The sequence below is a fragment of the Saimiri boliviensis genome, chromosome 16, assembly GCF_048565385.1.
Source record: "Saimiri boliviensis isolate mSaiBol1 chromosome 16, mSaiBol1.pri, whole genome shotgun sequence".
Classification (NCBI taxonomy): domain Eukaryota; kingdom Metazoa; phylum Chordata; class Mammalia; order Primates; family Cebidae; genus Saimiri; species Saimiri boliviensis.
This window is the reverse complement of record NC_133464.1, coordinates 71,656,513-71,677,412: the sequence shown is the minus strand read 5'-3', so window position 1 is coordinate 71,677,412 and position 20,900 is coordinate 71,656,513. Positions and strand designations below refer to the sequence as shown.

At 34.2% G+C, this 20,900-nt stretch overlaps 1 protein-coding gene and 1 long non-coding RNA gene across 7 annotated transcripts in view; one reads left to right on the top strand and one right to left on the bottom strand.

Moving 5' to 3' along the window:
• The window catches only part of POSTN (periostin), a 36,594-nt gene extending 29,500 nt beyond the window's left edge, over positions 1 to 7,094 (bottom strand). For 2 of the 6 annotated variants that reach the window (XM_010344956.3, XM_003934404.4), the window contains exons 1-3: positions 6,875 to 7,092; positions 5,473 to 5,571; positions 741 to 805 (exon numbers count right to left, since the gene is read on the bottom strand). In XM_010344956.3, the coding sequence (XP_010343258.1) occupies positions 741 to 805; positions 5,473 to 5,571; positions 6,875 to 6,993 (283 nt within the window). In that variant the 5' untranslated portion in view covers positions 6,994 to 7,092. Of the gene's footprint in view, positions 1 to 740; positions 806 to 5,472; positions 5,572 to 6,874 lie in introns of all 6 variants that reach the window. The other 4 variants (XM_003934406.4, XM_003934407.4, XM_003934405.4 and 1 more) reach the window with 4 other exon arrangements.
• Positions 1 to 20,900, top strand: part of LOC141581658 (uncharacterized) — a 772,188-nt gene that overhangs the window by 471,297 nt on the left and 279,991 nt on the right. The window lies entirely within an intron of this gene.

The following is a 20,900-nucleotide window of genomic DNA, read 5'->3' as shown; positions in this document are numbered from 1 at the left end:
GTCACATAGTTGTCAATGACATTATCCAAAGTGCAAGATCTCCCCAAATCTTGGTATTGTCTCTACTTCTCAGACCCACATGGATGGACTTTAAATATCAGTCTGGGTTTATATTAAGAGAAAAGATTGCTGGACTAGAGATTTTACATGGGTTGGTGTTATAATGGGGAGGGTCAGAGTCTATGTCATATTAGAAGAATTGGGGATGGTTAGCTCAGAGAACAGAAGATTTTATTCAAGAAGAGATGGTAGCTGGAGGAAAGGTGTGATGATTGGCATGGAATATCTGAATGGCTGCCATTTCAAAGAGGAAATAGATGAACTGCTATTTTCTATGGTTGGCAGAGGTATAGGAAACCAAATTTCAATATAAGGAACATTATAAAATCAGAGCTATTCAACCAGAGAAGATGAAGTTTTGCCAAGTAGTGAAGTTCCACGTTCGTAGAAAAGTTCAAAGAAAGGGATTTTGTAGAGTTTTGTTCCTTAATGGGAAGCTGAGCTAACTTAAATTTCTGACCAAGTTTCTTTGTATTGCCCAGCATCCAGTCCATGAGAAATGTGTTCTTATATTTTATCATTGTGATAAATTCATGATTAACACAAAAATCAGAGGGACATATCTTGGATTTAGGATGGTGCTGAAATACACGCATACAATTGACTTCTCCACAAGCCACCTCAACCCTATCCTTGCATATAACATGTTCCTTATTTAATTCAAGAAATTGAGATTTTACCTGCAGGGCAGCCTCTCATTCCTTCCATTCTCATATAACCAGGGCAACATTCATATAACACAGTCCTGTACATTGAAATAAAATTAAATTAAAATGGGAAACTAAGGCTACATTTTGACATAAATTTGACAAAATATTTCACTAATTGCCATAATTTGTTGAGATTCTAAAAATCAGGTGTTCTTTTCCCCCTAATTTTTTCTATGTTTATATGAGTTTGATTTCTTGCTACAGTCTCATGGTATTATAGAAAAGTTGCAGAATGTTGATTCGGAGGAATGCAATTTGGGTCCCATTTCTACTACTTGGTTGACATGTGAACTTGAGCAAGTTATTTAATAAACCGGAGTCTTTGTTTCCCTAACTATTTAACCTGAATATAGTAGCTATAATATCTACTCACAGAACAATTGTGAATCTCAAATGAAATAATGGTTTTGAAATCATTTTGCAAATTAAAAATGGCTAGAAATGTGCTTTAATAAAAGATCATTGGAAACATAAGAAAATACATTAACTCATTTGAATTGATAAAATGCTATCTATTGCTAACTAAAATAAGGCTATTTTTGGTATAAATTGTTGGTAGAGTTATTAATTTTATTATGTTATACACAAACTTTAAAAAGTTTTTATTTCTGTAAAGTTTTTTAAAAGCAATCTAAGTTTATTTTAATATTAGAGTTCAGTAGTCAAGAAAGTGGCATCCTGTTTAAAGTTAACAAAGTGTGTTAAGTTCTATAGACAATAATTAAGGTAACAGACTAGAAAATTCAAGAAATCAAAATATACACACAATAACGTTATCTAATTTACTATATTTTGAGATAAAATAGTAATTTAAAATTATATATATATAATTGCTTATAAAATGAAAACTATGATTGTATTACTAATATATGATACATTAATATAATACTAATTTTAATTTTTTTCACATTTTATAGATTTTTTTCTGAACTTCATCTAATATAGTCCATTTTAACTAAAATTTTATGTAATTACTAATGTCCTTTCAATAGAAATATAAAGGTACATATATCAAGCAACAATTAGAAACAGGAGAATTATTACAAGTAAAAAAGTGCACATTGTTTTGTAAATTTCAATTGATACATATCATGTTACACAGATTATGACAATTACAGATTAATTATTTTGTAATTCACTAGTTAAGCATGAATCAGCTAATTCAGATGCTATTTCTTTTCTGGACTTTTATCTAGTTATAATTGTATTCAAGAAGTATGAATGAATAAAATAATCTAGACATGGGAGAGAGATTGGCAACTACAAGAAAAAAATCTTTTTTTAGTACGTTGAAAATGATAAGAGCAAACTATCAAGAAGCAAAAATTTTAATGATGTAAGAGATGCTCTTATATAGTCAAATAAAAGTAAATAAATGTTTTCAAACTGAACCCAGGTCCATTAAGTAATTATCTAGGATTTGTGATCCTGTTTATAACACTGGATCCTCATTCTCTATTTGTTAATAAAAAATTTCTGGCATGAAATATTGGCTTAAGAATAATAGATTAAAATGTAGACAAAATTAAATGGGAAATACCCATTTCAAGTTATTCTCTAATTTTAATATAATTGGAAGAATAGTTGGTATTGGAAACATAGCTATATAGGAACCTTATGCAAATCCTAATACAGCCTCTAAATAATTTTATTTACATGAGCTGTATGTAAATAAATCTGATAGTTGGATATCAAAAGATCAAGAATTGCTTATGTATTAGCTTTAGCATATGTTGTAAACAATTTAAAAAATGAGATACAAATGTGCTTAGTCCAGAGCTTGATAATACTTATGTGAAGTAAAATAGTAAATAGAAGAGGAAATTTAACAAAAAATTATACAGCATATGTTAATATAACAAGGATCAGTCGTAGAGAATTAATGCACTAGATGAGATAAAATTCTAACAGTTCATTGTATTATCAGCTGATAATTGACCAATGTGGTTATCTCTGAGTAGATATTTTGAAAAGAAAAATAAGTAATTTTTTTCAGAAGAACATTTATGCCACCCAAAACTCAGTGTTCCCATATGGTCAGTAGGACAAAACAAGAGTTAAAAAAATAATCATTTCTACCTACAGCTCTAAGAGTGAGAAATTTATCTTTGTTTTCAGAATAGTATCTAACATTTCATGAAACACCAGCTAAAAATGTCACAGACATTCTCTAGAGAAGGTTTACAGAATACTATATTACCCGAACAGTATATATTTTGGAGAATATCTTAACCTTAGGAAGCTTCATGTTTTTCATTAGGCCTGCTCAGTTTACTTTTCCCAAATCCCCAAAGCAGTTGTCCAACTGGAATGCAAACGTTTCTGTCATCTGATCAAAAAGTCTTGAAGATATCTCTAGAAATTTCAGCAGAAGCAAACAGATTGCAGACCAGGCAGACTTCCTGTCAATATTATTGATTTCTTTGATTATTTGAAATTAGCATTTACATTTACTTCAGATGTAACTATGTTTTTGAAAATGAAGCTACTTTGGAAAAATAAGCTAATATAATTGAACAAAGGGGACACTGTTGTATTGCTAGCTAAAAAAAAAAAAAAAGCCAGGCTTCAAAGTCATGTTTTTTTTTTTTTTTTTTTTAAATGGGAAACATGAAAGAATTTTGGCACAGCCTGTGAACAAGTCTTGACATCGCTCATGTATTTAGCTGGTTAAAGTAAATTGATGGCATTCTTCTCAATCTTCTAGAAAGGATGTAATAAACATTCTCCCTAATATTTCAGGGTGAAGGTCCTTTCTTATCTAATTAGAGTGCATTTCAAATGTGCTTTAGAGTATCCAAGAATATAAAGAACAAAGAGAGGAAAACTCAGAGCCTTAGAGTCCATACTGGGGGCCTAGCTTGCAGCACAGCAGAGATCATTGTAACAACTGATTGCATTATAATTGTGTGAATGACTCACAAGTCTGGCAGAAGCCTGTACACTAATAGGAATAATGGTGAAGTTAAATGATAATATCAAGTTGAACTCTATTAAGCCAATAAGCAGGGGATTGTCAATGAAGTCCTCAGGTCCTCTAGACTTGGTTACCATATGGAGATGCAACCCAGCTGAGGTTAAATGCCATGTATACATGCCTTGTTAAATGCCTTGCATACATGGTCCTTACTTAGAAATAAAGATAATCTTGTGCATTTAAAATAGGCATCTGGTTACAACTTCCTTTCCTATCTACATCTATGCATTTTTTAAAATAGTTTAATTTTAAGGACAACTGATATTATGCATTTTGTTTACTTAGTAATTTCACATTCATTAATTCATTTAATCTTCTCAGAAACTCTATAATACAAGTATTAAATCCATGTTTTACAGGTAAGTCTATGAGAGGGATTCCATATTTAATATTATTATTATTTTTTGAGATGGAGCCTCATTCTGTTGCTCAGTCTGGAGTGCAGTGGTGCCATCTCTGCTCACTGCAACTTCCTCTTCCCCAGGTTCAAGTGATTCTCCTACCTCAGTCTCCCAGGTAGGCACCCACCATCATACCTGGCTAATTTTTGTATTTTTTTTTTTTAGTAGAGACAAGTTTCGCCATGTTGGCCAGGCTGGTCTCAAACTCCTGGCCTCAAGTGATCCACCCACCTCAGCCTCGGAAAGTGCTAGGATTAAAGGTGTGAGCCACCACTCCTGGCTCATATTTAGTATTTATACCCATATTATTGGCTTAGAAATAAGTTTCCAATCAATTCTTCCACCCAAACTTAGGGAAACTGAATTTTAATGCTGATGTATTAATCAGGTTCTTCCTTGGATCTTTTGATTCTCAAGGCATCCTTCACTGAGGGTGGACTCCAAATTAATAGGAGGCAGGGAGGAGCCACTTGCATTGTTTTCTTGACTGGGGATGGCATCTCAATGTTTCTGATTGCATTACTTGCCCTATTTATTACTCATTCCCTCATAGTAAAATAAAGATTTTAAAATCACAGGAGTGGTTCTTGACCTTAATATGTCCAGAATGTTTATTACTTTTTTTCTCCCAATATTTATTGGTGAAACAAACCAGAAGGCATATCTATTAAGTGATAAATAATGCTTTCTAATTTTAAGCTAATCCATGAAATATGTGTTAAAACATAATCATCCTTTGGGCTATTGAGATATATAATGATGAGCTTCCATTATCACCTTGTGGACCTCTGGGGATGGAACATCTTGAGCTGGGAATCACTGGATAAAACAAAGAGATAAAACTCAAGTATTTTTTAACTTTAAACTTTTATGTAAAACTCTTGAGGTAAAATGGAGTACTTTAGACAATTTCCAAATGATTGCAAGCAAACATTAAGTTTTTAACTCAGAAACCCTGATATTCTAAATCAGTTTGTTCTGGGTCACTTTTTTATAAAGTGAGGAAACTAAGTCACAGAGGTTAAGTGACAACATAATCATTTACTCACACCAATTCTATCCCCAATCAATAGCCATGTGATCTGCTTCCTTCTGGCTTCCACATCACATGGATTCAGGGGGAAATCTGAGTTCTATTGGTAACAGTGGAGATGCAGGGAGAACTTCTTTATTCATGTGTGTATTCCTTTATTTTCTTTAAATAAAAACTACCACAATTTGGGGCAGTATTTTCAAGAAGAATGGCGTGTAAATCCAAGGGAAGGCATATACATCATAAAGTTGTTTTTGGAACTGACATGTTATGAAAAAAAATAGGACTTACGCTTTCTTTCCACAGATGGCACCTTGATACCAGTTCCTACAAGTGCTAAAATACTTCTTTTTGGTACCCAAAATCTGTTGAAGGGCACAGACATTTGGGCTGGAGGATAGAGGGAAAGGAAAAAAGTTAGTGTCCTGATAATGACTGTTTTCTCATATCTACAGATCAGATGATAAAAGAAAATGTTAAGATGAGGACTTGATATGCAAAGACATGATTCTAGCCTTTTACAGATCTAATTTTTGACCCAATCCTTCTGAATTGGAAAAGCTAAAGTCTGTAGGAGTTTGGGGGGGAGACAGAGAAAAAAAAATTATACATTTCTGAGAGCAAAATACAAATGTTTCAAAAAGTTAACCAATAGAATATTCAGACAGTACAAACATAATTGTATTTCTATGTGCCTTATTGCTCTTAATAGTGGATAATCTAGTGACCCTTTTTAAACCAAACATGTGCTTAGTTGGAGGATGGCCATAACTTCAGGGCTCTCTGGAACAATGAGAGATCAGAGAGCAAACGAGACAAGATTTGCTATGTACACAGACACTATCCGGTGTAATTTTCTAGGTAAGTAATCACAGAAGTAAATGAGTGCTAATATTAACTTTTAAACAATATGGTTGCATAAAAGAATTTATCGTTTTGAACGGAAGCAACAGATTAGAACACCCTCTGTCACAATTTTAAGGTTCTTCTTCCCTTTTTAAAGGGATAGAAATCTTATTTCACTGTAAGTCAGAGAAGCTTTTGAACATCATGAAAATCCCTGTGAGGCATAGGAAGAAGTGCCAAGATCCACTTAAAAAATTATAAATGGTTGGATAAATTACTAAATTACATGTAATTTTTAAAATGCTTAGTTGTAGTTGCATTAGTTCTATAAAATATAAATTGCTTTTGCAAATTTTACAGAATTCAGAATTTAAAAGTAACTTAAATGTTTCAAAGAATTCAGAGAACTAGTTACATTACCCAGTATTTAACCTTCATAGGTAATTTAAATAAATTTTCTCTAACATCAAGTGAGATATTTCAAAGCTATTTACATATGATAGTCCCTAACAATAGATTTTTTAATTTTGAAAACCCAATTTCAGATGGAAGAAAATAAAAACACAAATAAATTAAATAATAAAAGAATGCCCAACTAAATTTTGTTAGATTAAAATTACAAAATATTTCATAAAAAGCAATTATATTCAAGTTATTTAGACAGTAATTAAATCTTAAAGCTTGAAGTGCATAGATAAATCAGAATACTCACACTTTCTTTCCTATTACTTTATAATAATTAGAGAAAAAAACACTGAGGCATATATGAGAAACTTTATGTATACTTGACCATATAACAAGCTAAGGAACAAGAAACATGGTTTATAAAACCAAACCACTGACTTACCCTTGATCCCGGCCCCTTATACGACTATGAGCCAGGATCTTGTCATAATGACCATTGGTGTTTGCAGGGTTAACAACAAACAGCAATAGAAGAGAAAACACGGGTAAGAAGGGAATCATCTTGATCCTCTCCGTTGCAGTTAGTCCACGAAGAGAACTGGCAGTGGGCTTTGCAGAGCTAAGAGTTTATATACATGTCAGAGTTGTGGGAGGGAACACTGCATCAACCTGAGAATGTGAACTCTTTCCAAGAAACATCAGCAACTTCAAGTTGCCAGCTGAGATTTGTTTCAGTTAGTTATATTTAAGAAACACATCGAGCTACTTTTCCTTTTCATTATAAAGGAGGTACTTATTTTTAATCATATGAACATCTGACTCATTGCATGTTTATGTCTCAGTTTTATTCTTTTGTATCTTAGAGGGTTTTATGAAAAATTCTTTTGTTGAGATTTAAGAGATTCTGCAATCCTTTTCAGAGTAGAATGTATGTCTGTGTACTCAAGATTATTGTTAGGTCTTATTGCAGTTCACATCAGAACTGAAAGATTATTTTTGTTATTTTTACCAGAAAACAAAGGTAGATGCAAGTCTTACAATCACAAGGGAGTAAAGGCTGTTGATTAAAAACAAACTATGGATAGATTTAAAACTTGTGTAGGATATGAAATAAGAATCTAACTTGCTGAAGAATCATGTAGGAGAGTCCACATTTTCCTTGCTATCCTACAAAAATAGAGCACTATCGCCCATTTCCTTTCTTTTTGCAAATATCAAGGAACACATAGAGTTAACAAAAACGTACTCTGAAAAATTTCTCTAACTCTTGAAGCAGGAAGGAAAAACATTTATGCTTTACTGTTTTTCATTGCATACTTCACGTGATGTTGAACACCTCTACACAGCACATCTACTGGTAACCACTGGTGAGCAGCAGCCACTACTGGAAGCAATTTTTATGAATCTAAAGATAACTAGAATAATTGAATACGTATTAGGAAAGGGGCATTGCCAAAGTGATTCTTCTGATTTTATCAAGACTAACTAAAGCCTTTCAATGCTACACTATGCAATCCCTAACCAAGAAAATGTGCGTTCTTACTACTCCACACATATATCAAATGTTAGAACACTTTGGATAAAGGAAATCTGAATGTCAGAAGTAATCAATGAGCTGGCATGGTAACCACAATCAATTTCCTTGAATAACAAGCTGCACGTCATCGTAAAGTGTAATTTCAATACATCTTGTTACAAAGTGCTCCCTCTGTCATGTCCTATCAGTGTTCTTTTTCCAGTGGTGAGTTAGGGAAACTTGGTCTGGATTCTCCCTCTTGTTCTAATGGAAAGGACTTTAAGGGACCTGGATTGGGCAGGAGCAGATTCTCAGTATCCTGAGTTATGCTTAAACTCACTATGAGGTTTTGCTTTGGAATAGTAAAATATTCTACAATTTGCTGCTTAGTTTACTATTTGCTTTCTTAGTTTATTAAGAAACCACATGGTGAAACAACAAATACTGAAATATAATTGAAAGGTCATTTCAGTATGAAAATCTTGGGATTAAGATATAGAAAATGAAGGGGAAATTCAAAAGAAGAGCGGGAGAGGAGCTAGCATAAGAGTTAAGTTATATCCTGTCCCTGGTCCTTTGTCAGAAGAAGAGTATTAGTCCATCATTTATATTTCTCTGAATAGAATTATTCTGACTTCATATTTATAATGTCATCTTTTGCTTTATATTGTAGCTTACTATTACTCTTATGTTGTGTAAATGGTAAGTGATCAGGAACTGCTTATTGGTTAGGATGGATAAACTATTTTATGAAAATGAGTTCTATTTAATATTATTAAATTAACTGTTAGGACATTCATGGTAACATAGGTATATAAAAGTCTTCAACTCTAGACTAGTTAGACATTATAATATAGATTACTTACCTTCTCAAACATAACAATAGAATTTTGGAATTGCAGAGGAATGAATAAAACTCAAAGTATTCAGCATTTCCAAGGTCACCATCCTAAAATGTTGTTCACTCTTTACTGGTATGCTCACTGCTACTAATGCCACATTTTTCATCTTTAGACTGCTGTAACTACTTACAAGCCTTTCTGTATTGAAACTGAACTCTGCTCAAATCCAATAGGGTTTGACTGGAGGTGAAGGATAAGGTAGTACATATATACTTAGTGCACATAGACTTGTGTAGTAAGTATCAAGGGTAAAAATATATATTTTTAAATAAAGTCTAGAATGATAACTGATAGACCTGATTGTGAATATAAGAGGTGAAGGAAGAATCAAAATTTCCTGCCATGTTGCCTGCTTTCTTAACATTGTATGGAAGGAATTAAAATTTTATTATTTTCAAAAACAATTTTGACCCAGTGGTTCCTTGCAACTAGTTTTATCCACTAGAATTAATGGTTTCCATTCATCCTGACTCTTGTAGTTGATAAATAATTGCAAAAAATGAGAAGTGAAGGTGGAAATGCAGTCATATTTCAAAAGACTACTGCTCCCTTCTGACAAGTGAGACAGATTTATGCTTTTTTTGGTGGAAAGCATGATATATGCTCATACAATTAAAAGAGACCTTAAATCTTTGTTTTCGCAGGTAATAGAAATTGTAGGTCTATCCACTTTGAGCATCATTTCTGGAACTTGTATAAGTCCCATGAAAATCAACAAATACCAGCCCTCAGCATTTACCGTTAGGATTAGTGATGACATCAAGAAATATCTTGAAAATGTGAGCCAGGTGTGTATACAAAGTACCTGCAAATTTAGAGGTTGGGGAATATCCCAAGAGAAGGAAAAATTAGAGTAAATGTAAAAAAAGATCATACACTGAAACTTAAAAATCTAAGGTGAGACCGGAAGTGTAATATTATGTGCCTAATAGTGGGAGGAAGTCTCAGAAAGTTTCGAGTAGGTTGAAGGAAGGAAACAGTTTTAAGAAAAAGAATGGAAAAAAAGAGTAGTTTAAGTTTTAGAGAAGATATTGAAAATCTTGGAAAGAACATAATTCTTCCCTTTCAGAGCATTTATCAAGGGTCAAATTTTCTCTCTCTCCTTTCCCCCCATCCCTTTCTCTCTGTCTCTCTGCACACAGGACCCTTATTCTTCTGCATCAGAAAAAGACGCTGACCCTGGGGTTGGTCATGTAATTTTCCTAGGAGATGGGAGGAAAATTGAAATGATGATAATTAAGTCTGACTTTCAGGGTTATAAAATTTGAACCAGAAATATAAATCATTAATGAAAAAAATGGTTTATTATGTAACTGAAGAAAAATAATGTGACTGAAAGACAGGGTCATTTGTTTCTAGCTATCAGGATGCTAATTTATTGGGAGTTTGAAAATTATCTAGTGGATCTTTGTAACGAGGCTTGTAGCCTCTGGAGACTATGAAGTCATTGTAATATCATGCTTACTGTCACCAGCATGCAACTAACCTTAAATTTGCCCTGTACTGTCCAGGACATAGACTATGGACTCAACAAACCCGGATACTCAAGCCAAATGCAGATTTTTTTTAAAGCAAAAGTTTCTTTGGTTTTGCATGATCCAGAGTACCTATTTATGCCAACTTATTTCTAAACCCCCACTTTTTAACATATAGGTCACGGATCGTGAAAATATTTCTTGAATATCACTTTGCTTTTTTTCTGTCTTATTTATTTGTAAACTGCATGTAGTTTACAACTTACTTGTAAAACATAATAAGGTCTTGAAGTTAGTGTCCACTTTCTTCAGGGTAGCTCTCAAGTGTCCAACTATCTTGGCTAGTGAGGGTCCCAGGCTTCCTTGACAGCTAGGTTAACAGCCCTGTAAATTGAAGTTCTGGCAAAGACCCAGTGGTCTTTGTTTCTTTTGAGCTAGTGAAAATGTTTTCTTAAAATGACTAGGTTAGGCTGAACTAAGCCTACAGTAGTAGGAATTCAAATTAAACAAAAATTAGATTTCATGATTTTTTTTCCTTTTTAAAATATGCATACAGCCCAAATAAAATTGAACATCAATGAACAACTTGAAGAAGCCAAAGAAGAAATATATGAGGTCAGATACTTGTGGCCGGACACACTATATAGTCTATAAGAACTGGGCTCTCCCACGATATCTTTTGATGTAATACTTCCAATGGATTTCCTTTGGATACTCCATAAACCTTCCAAGCATATTCTGGCCTAACATATCTATAATGAAATCGTATACAGACAAAGAGATGATTAACTGCAGCCCAAAGCAACGTGGGATGATGTTTCTTTAATGTTAAGTCATTTAGAAGTAAGACAAAAGCCTTTCTGAAATAAATGCAAATAATATGCCATCTTCTCTGCAGAACTTTAAGCTGTCACATTTAAAAGCTTATCAAGTGCAGGTCCACTCTCATATTAAATCGTTAGTCAATGTAACCTATTTGACCATAATCGAACTGGGTACTTTTGCAATTTTAAAACTGGATGCTTATTAACGGTATCTTTATTAGCAGTATTTACTTGTATTTCTCTGGAGACATCTAGTGGAGAAAGTATAGTATACAACGTTTCTAGAAGCACAGATACCATCTATTATATGTTGATTAAATTAATAAAATAAAACTGATATAAAAATCTTAGACATGTTACCTGTGTTTCAAAATGACAAAGGACTGAAAATTAATAAAGCACTCTTACATAAAATATTTTAAAGCTGATACATATTGGCCACAATAAGCAATGCCAAATCTAGATAAAAGTTGAAGAATCTAGTCCTGTTTTTCCATGTATGTGGCCGAGACATGAATAGCTTCATTTTTAAAATCTGGATTTCTGAGGTTTTTTGTTTCTGACATAGAATAGTGACATGTGCTTAGAAATGATGACTGAATTTTTCTACTTCAGACAAATGATTGGAAATAATAACTTCTGCAGTGTGATTTCATTCTCTGGTTCCCTCTCACATTTATACACACCTTCCTTCTTAGCCCCTGATACTGTTGACATTATGCTTTGCATATTCTCTCCGATTTGGTTCTGGATGATTTTGTTCAAGCGATAATTAAGACCCCACTCATCATCTGTCTTCTGCCCACAAATAACTTTTAATATTCTTCCAGATTAGACTGTAGGATGAAGGGATGGATAATTGCTGTAATTAAAAGAATTCTGTAGCCATCCATCTTTCCTAGGACTGAAATTTCAACATCCCATCTGGAGCATTTGGTCTTTTGAAAGAATGGTCTAAATTATGATAACTCCATAATTTGTAATCAACCGTTTATCACTTTCCTTGGATCCTTTCCCTCTGAAATAGAAATACTCTCAGGTCCCATGCTTAAACCTCCATCTCTCTGCTGATGTATCTTCCCTGCTGATTTGTCTGTGTCCAACACTGTCCTCAAAATCCCTTCGTCTATTTCCAGTGTTTGTAGTACATGGTCTATATATGCTTCCTCTCTACATCTGAAAAGCTTTTCGGATTTCTTCCCAGGAAAAGTGCCAACCAAAGTAGAGTTATTCCTCATTTTTCAATCATAATCTTTCAGCTATTCTCAAATACATTGAATATACTTTGTTCTAAAATAAACTTTGTTTCTCCGCTTCACCGGATAATGATCTTATGTGATGAATTTTCAACTGCAGAAATTGAACATTGTTGCAATTACAGATTTCTTCTTGTTCTCCCCATATATCGTGAGGTTTTCTGCTTTCTTCTCTAAGATGCATGCATCTGATGAAGGTTTTTATTCACTTATATTGTCCTATATACAAACCAATCTCGGGATACTGTGTTAGTACTGTGGGGAAAAATGGAAAAGACCTGCTCTTCTTTCTATGCTAACAAATGTGCAACGCTCTTTATACCTTTATTATTGTTCTTAAAGACACATAGTTGTAGAAAAAGTGGAATTAGATAAGTTAAAGTGAAATTACATGAGTTACGGGATTTCAGGCCATGTAGGACCTGAACAGGGGTTTGGATATCTTAGTTCTCAGTATATAATGAACAGCAAAAAAAAAGTGATCCTATTAGAGAATGTTAAAGGGTAGAGTTGGGGTGAAGGGTGGAAACTATTTCAGCGAACACAGAAACTAATTCTATGATTCTTATTCAGAAAAAAAGGCCTGGAGCAGTTATAGAACCTTTGGTCTTTAAATGAGAAAAGAATCTTGAATTTTTTTTAGTCTGCTTTTAGGTTTTATAGGAACACATGAACCCAGAGTTGTACATTTTTTGCCTTTAGCAAATTATTTTTACTTTCAGTAAAACAAACACAAGTATGCAGATATTAGTAGAATAATAACAACAGTAGCATATTCATTATAATGACTTAAATGGATACTTGCACTGTTTGAGATTCATACACAAAGTACAGTGTGCCAGAGAAATCATTAACTTGGATGTGAGTTGATAGTTCTGCTAAAATGAGAAGCTGACTTTATATCTAAGCAGTATAAAACCACGAAGGTGGTGAATTAATAATTCTTCAGCATCAGAGATTATTTGGGGAACCTCTATTTAGAAGCAGATATGCCAATTTTTCAGTTGCATTTAAACATCTATCAAGATGCATTTTTACCATGTGGCATATAATTTTTTATAGTTTTTTTCCCTCTTCTCTTACAAGATTAATAGCCAGACAGTAATTGAGATAAATAGTTCATTTGCCCAGGTTGGCCCACATTTCACACATTTCAGCTTTGACAAAGCAGAAAGGAAGGTGGGGGAGCTCAGTTAATTTCACTGGATGTTCCAGTTACCTATGCCTGACACATCACTCCAAACTTAGTGCCATAAAGTAGCAACCAACTTAATACACTTACACTATCGGTTGGTCAAGGATTCAGATAGTGCAGAATGGGAATTACTTATAAGATAGCTATACCATTCCATGATGTCTGTGGCTTCAGCTGGGAAGATCAGAATGGCTGGGGTGATTTCAGTAACTGCCATGGTCAACTAGGACACTTCAGAGTGCAAGATCCACTGCCAACATGGTTTATTCACTCGTGTCCCCAGATTGGCAAGGATGAGCTCCATGGGGACTCTCAGCCAGAGCACCTACGTGTGGCTTCTCCAACACAGTGGTTTCAGAGGAGTTAGACATATGACAGCTCAGTGATCCAGCAAACCAGGCAGAATATGCATGGTCTTTTATGAGCTGATGTCGGAGTGCCCGTGGCCATCTTCTGCCATATATGCTAATGATTGAAGCCACCAAAAGTCAACCCAAAACGGAGAAGAGAGCACATAGACTCTCACTTGAAGACAGGAGACTCAAAATATTTGTGTCCATTGGGAAATGGTGTTCAAACCCTGAAACTCCCGGTAGACCTAGAAATGCTTTAGAGTCCACTAACCTGTGGTTAAAGTAGATCATGTGTGTGAAAGTACTTTAAAATCTGCCAAATGATACACATAAAATAGTTAACTTATTCTTAGAAAATCATCAGAAAATCACCCTGTTAATGGTGTTCCATCTTTCTGTATTCCTGGATTACATTTTCCTTTGGGATTTTGTGTTCAAATTAAACACAGGGTAAAACATATATCCACCAAGGCAGGGCATGGTTTGAGCTCTTAGATAGGAAAGAACTTTAAGTAATTTAAAAAATTTTAAAAAATACTTTGAAAATTAAGATACAGAATTCTAAACTGGATGATTTTAGCATTTAGTAATATGAAGCATTATATTGCAGATTTAAATGTCTGACCCCTAGTGGTTGCAACTTTTTTTTTGCAACTGTGAACTCAAAATACTGTGATTGATAGTGTTTAATTATCACTTAAACTATTTAAGAAAAGGGATAAGTAATGTTTATAAACACCTACTGCTTACCATTTCTGTGCTTTCCAGTCCTTGTAGTAAATCCAGATTTCCTGTTATCATTTTGCTCAGCTTGAAGAATTTCCTTTAGCATTTCTTATAAAGACAGTTTCTAATGAAATATTATTTCAGCTTTTACTTATTTTTGTTTCATCTAATTTTTAGAAGAATATTTTCTATTCATAGAAAATTCTAGATTGACTTTTTTTGGCAGTTATTATAAGTTATTTCTCTTATTTTCCGGCTTGCAATGTTTCTGATAAAAGTTGACTCTCCTATCATTCTCCTCTGGATACAGTGTATCTTTTTTTCTATGGATTTTTTTTTCTTTTGTATCTCTGGTTTGGGCAATTTGTCTATGGTGTGCTGAGATATGGATCTCTTCATATGTATCTTGATTAGGATTTGTGGACATTCTTGGAACTATTATATAAATTGATGCCATGAAAATTATAAATATATTTCCCTGGCTTTAAAGTGTGGGGATTTTGTACTCTGTAATTTATCAGAGAAAAATAATAGTGATACTGCAATGGCATTTACAGGCTTTTCAAGGCTCTGACATGGTGTGTGTTGCTCAAGGAATTTACAGAGGTGTGACTTTTTGCTGTGAAATAGGTATTCATGCAAAAGTGGCTGGAAGTTGCCTTTTAAGCTTCAGTTGATTTAAAAGCAGAGTCAGTTGTGAAGGCAATTTGGATAACTGAACTCAATAATGTTTCAATTTGAGTATCAACCACACTCAAAAAGACATAAAGACCCAGTTTACCTTGTTTTGATCTAAATTGCCTTGAGGAAAAAAAGGAAAGGAGCTTCATTCTCTGCTCTTACAAAAACCAAAACCAGTGCACACATTTTAAATCTGAGAGCTGGGAAGATTAACCAAGTCACCACGTACACTGATTTAATTTGTCCATGGCCATGTCCTCATGTAGAAAACTCAAAAAGGCCATTGGAAATCAGAAAAATTAAATAGCCTATACTAGAGAGAATTTGATATGAAGAAATTGAGTAAATAACTAATTATGTAGGATTTATCACTAATAAATTCCGTTGTGAACATGTCAGTGGCTCTTGTAACAGCTGTAATAACTGCTGATAAGAGAAAGAAAAAGTCAACCTAGAATTTTCTATGTATAGAAAACATTCTTCTAAAAATTAGATGAACCAAAAATGAATAAAAACTGAGAGAATGCATCATTAGTGACTAAAGGAAATTCTTCAGGCTCAGCAAAATGGTATCAGGAAATCTGGGCCTACTAGTAAGAGTGGAAAGCAGTGAAATGGAAATTGTAGGTGTTTGTAAAATACTGCTTATTCCTTTCCTTAAACAGCTTAAAAGACAATTCCAGCACTATTCATCACAATATTTAGAATTGATGACATATGTAAAAGTAAAATTAAAGACATCACGAATGATATAGGATTAATGGATGTATACTATCGTTTAAACCTTAAAAATTATAGGGACTTCATACTTACATGGGGAAAAAGATGTTTTTTACTAATTTGGACTCTAATGTATTGTCATAGGAATTGTCTACATCACTGGTTGTCAAGACTGTGTTTTTTAAGGTTAATTCAAAATAAAGCAATTAGATTAGATTATTCGTAGGATTGGTTTTTCGAGTCAAGTTGTGTTTTATGACTTCACACAATTGAAATGTATGAAAGTGAGCTGGACAATGTTTGGAATTAGCCTATTGAATGGTGTTCATCCAAGCCAACAAGTCTACAACAAAGAAAGCGTAAAAGCCTGGGTTGAAAAATTCCTGCTGAGTCGGTTCTCAGAGACTAGCAGAGACACTCTTCTTCATCCTTCTAACATCTTCCAAATACTTGATGATGGCTGAAATTCCACTGTACGGAAGACGTTTTAAAAAACATTCATCTGTTAGGGTACACCTTTCCTGAGAAGCACCTGTAACACTTTAATCCGTTAAGAACTGTTTATTTTTTAAGGTTTAAATGAGTTTATGGTCTTTCTGCTTGAGAACAGTTTCTGCTAGAAAAAGCTAGAAAAAAACCCTGAGCAAACTCGTTGTAAAATTTGTACCTTGGGGTCTTTCCCTTAGCAAAGATTATTTGATCCTTATTTTTCTCTATAACCTTTCTATTTGATCATTCTTTCACAGATACTTTCACATTCCCGTTAACATTTAAAGAGAAGTTTGGATCTTAGCAAAAGTAAAAAGACTTTTAAAAATTAACAATTAAAGACATGAGGCCGAGAGGGAGACAGTGCTGTATATTTTATTTTATTTATTTATTTATTTAAAGATGGGGTTTTGCCATGTTGGCCTGGCTGGTATTGAACTCTTGATCTCAGGTAATCCGCCCGCCTCAGCCTCCCAAAGTGCTGGGATTACAGGCGTGAGCCACCGCACCGGCTTAGTGCTGTATATTTTAAAGAGGCTGCTACTTTGGCAGTCAGATGGCTTGGGCTGACCCCTGAACTTTTCAGTCATCAGCTGTGAGATCATTGGGAAATAGCTTGACTTCCCTGTGCCTCAGTTTCCTTAGCTGAGCAATCATCTAATATCTGTCCTTTCAATCCCTCAGACACATTTTAAGACTTATTTTTGAAGGAGGACAGAGGTTTTAAGTTAAATGTCCAAATGAAATAAATCTCATATGTTGTCAAAGTTGACAGAACTGAGCATTACTATCAAAATTACCAAATCTGTATTGATTTAGGTCAAGTTAGACCCTTAAAAGCCACTAAGCAATACCCACTTTTCTGTCTTTATAGGAATAATGATTGACCCCAAGAAACTGTCATACAATAGCACCAAAAGTAACCATGCAAACACCCAGAATTATTTTTTGTTGAAGATAGAGTGGGCTGTGTGCAAAACTGTGGTTTGAATTGCAAAGCAGATAGATGAAGGAAAATATGAAGTTATAGGATTAAGGCAACTTTGTGGGGAGAAAACCATGTAGAGGCTCCTGCTCAAACTATTCAGAAAATCAACTCTGGGGAGATAATGGAGATAGAGGGAACTGGAGAGGAGAAAGTGCAGGTCACCAAAAGACAAAGTTCTCACTGAATAATTTTCCTGAGAGGGTTGTACATGTAGAGCTTTGGTAATATGGAGAGGCTAAACAGACAAAAGCCTTCAAAGTGGAACCCACCTAAATTAAAACAAACAAACAAAAAAGACATATCTGAAATATTATTCAAATGTGTAAGGATGTTATACAATAACTTTCCATATCTCAAACTCCTGGCCTCAAGTGATCCACCTGCCTTGGCCTCCCACAGAGCTGGGATTACATGTGTGAGCCACTATACCCAGCCTTAAATTGAATTTTTAAAATTTCTTTTAGTATTTTCTCTAGAAAGGTGCAAAATATTTTGTTGTTGCTTCTGTTTTTTGATTGTTTATGTTTGGCAGGCAGAAGACACACAAAGTTGCTACCAAGTTAAAAATATGGAGTATCTTACAGTTTCAATTCTGCTGGTGTGCCCTGAAAAAGCAACTATGGCTTTGTACCCTTATTACCATGCACTGTCCAAATAGGAGTTTTGGATTCTTTTGCATGGTGACTTCAAGGATAAAACTTTACAGAACCTCATTATAGCTTAGGTTTTCTGCTTAAAGTCTTTGCACATCTTATCTATATGCTTATCGAGAGAAAAGTAATCCTATGACTATGTCAAGATCAGTGTTGCTATTTCTGTTGGGGATCATGTTACCATAGTAATATATTCCCTGTGGCTTAGAAAAGACTTATTTTGCTTAAGTGCTATTTTTATTTTATTCAAAACGAAGTAGAGATAAAATCATAAAATCTGTTACCCTTAGATTTAATGGCAATTTCAAGCAGAAGGATAAAAGGTAATCAATGCATTTCTGTTTAGCAACTTTCCTTTACTACGTGCTGGTTTCTCAGGCCAGCATTATGATGAGAATGATGAGGAGAATGGAAATTAGTTTCTGTGATTATTTTATTTTCTTTTGATTTGTAGTTTTTCTGCAAAGGGGGAGGATCAATTCTACTCCTCAAATTTGGACTGAATATCAAGACTGATGATGCCATGCATATGTCAAGAAAGTCTAGCGATTTATTACTGTCTTTATAATGCCTCCTGTAGAGAGCAGGATGGGCTCCCAGGAAGGTTCAAATGTGGCTTGAGAGATCAGAAGGAGAAGGACTGACTTAGGCTTTTATAGGAGTTAGAGTTCTCAGCCAGGGTGAGGGGGCTTGCACATGAGTGTGGGTTTCCGTAGTTTGAGTTTCCCACCAATATCGAAAAAGGGTGTGTGTGTGGCCTTTTCTCTCGGCTTGTCTAGATGTGAGGTGAGAAAGGAAAAGGAGCGGGGCTTGAAAGCTGTTAGTGGTCAGATATCGAAAATAGAGTCAGACCACTCACAATTTTTTAATAACTCTTTTATTATCAAAGGAGATTATAAAGACATGAGTGAAATGTTTGTATACGAATATGTATAGGTGTGTGCATATGTACATGTGAATACAGATATCAATAAAATAAAATGACAATTTTTCCTTGCTAAAGATCCCATGCATCATTGGAATGGTTACTGTGGAGCTGTTCTGGGATACTCTTCCATAGCAGCAGTGAAGACAGGTGAGGCATAACCTAACTTTGAGCCAGCACTTCCTCCTTTATGACTCTTTTTTCTGCCCTTCCTTCCTTCCTTTTCCTTGGTGGAATTTGCGGAGTGGAGGTAATGATATTTCTTAGTTCATGGAACACTGCCAGTAGAGAAAAGTTTAAGCCTCCTCCTTTGTTCTAGTTCATGATTTTCTTTTTTTTAAAAAATTCACTCCACAAGGCATTTCTCTTCTTCCTGTAGAAACTCAGTTGATTGTAAATATATGTGTGTGGTAGGAAAAAAAATGTATCATGTTTTGTTTCTTTGTGTGTACGTATATTATGAATGTACACAAATAATATTTTGCTATAGATAATGAATGTATATTTTATTCAATATTGCTCATTGAAATTTATCCATGTAGCTATATGGAGATTGTTTAATATGTCAGACTGCTGCATAACATCCAAACATATGCTTATGGAACATTGTAGATATCCGATCCTTTAGTGATAGGTGGCTAGAAATCTCTTCTTTAGCCTGTGATTTCTATAATGTCATGAACTTCCATTTTGTCCCCAAACTTCCCCTTGACAGTAAACACATCTTTTTATCCAAGGACTGTGTGTGTGTGTGTGTGTGTGCGTGCGTGTGTGTGTGCACTACATTCTAGCATCCTTCAACTTCTCTCTTCCTTATGTGGCATCTATAAGTTGAGTTTAGGTAAGAGACCTACTAACCCAGGTTTGTTTATTATAGTTTTTTGTATCTCCAAACACTGTGAAACACTTGATTTCATTTCATTCTCATAATTCATTATGCCATGTACTATGATTAACGACATTTTTTTGCTAAGGCAACTACACTCTTGAAGTTAAGTTACATTAAATCCTATGTGATGAATTGTGAAGTAAAACTAAACTCTTAGGACTTCTTACAGTGCCTCAGCTTAGTCAAAATAAGTCTTTAGCAACCAAACTGTGAGAAATTCAGCTCATATTTTTATTACAGTCACTAGTGCTTAGTACCCAGAAGACATCCTACAAGACTGAGTACTATAAATTATTATAAATCCACTTTTCAAACTCTCTGAACTTGACTTGGCATAAATGTCATGCTTATTACACCACGACATAGTCTCTGCACATGATTTAAATACAGCTAAAATACATCCTACCACAGGATGACATCATGTTTTGAGGAATCCCAATTAAATCTCATGTAGTATGATATGCCTATACAGGAATCTCTAAAATATAGCATTTAATCAGCAATAGATGCCATTCAGTGTAACGAGTCCTCAAGGCTGGTCATGTGATATAACTTGTGATGCTGGCTTAGAAATTCAGAAGTTTAGATTCCAGTGTTGCTTTTATCTCTAACTTGCTATGCAACATTTGAAATATAGTTTTTCTTCACTGAATCTCATTCAGTGACTGCTAGAATAGATTATTGTAAAGATTCCCTCCAACTTGAAATTCTATAGTTACAGTACACTCTTAATTTAAATAAAATAACAACTCTCAAATATTCCTCTGATTAAGGAATTAAAAAATTGTTCATATCTTCAGTCATGGTGGTACAAGATGAAAATACCAATGAGTGTTAACAAATAATTTTATAAATAATTATGCCTTTTAGATGTAT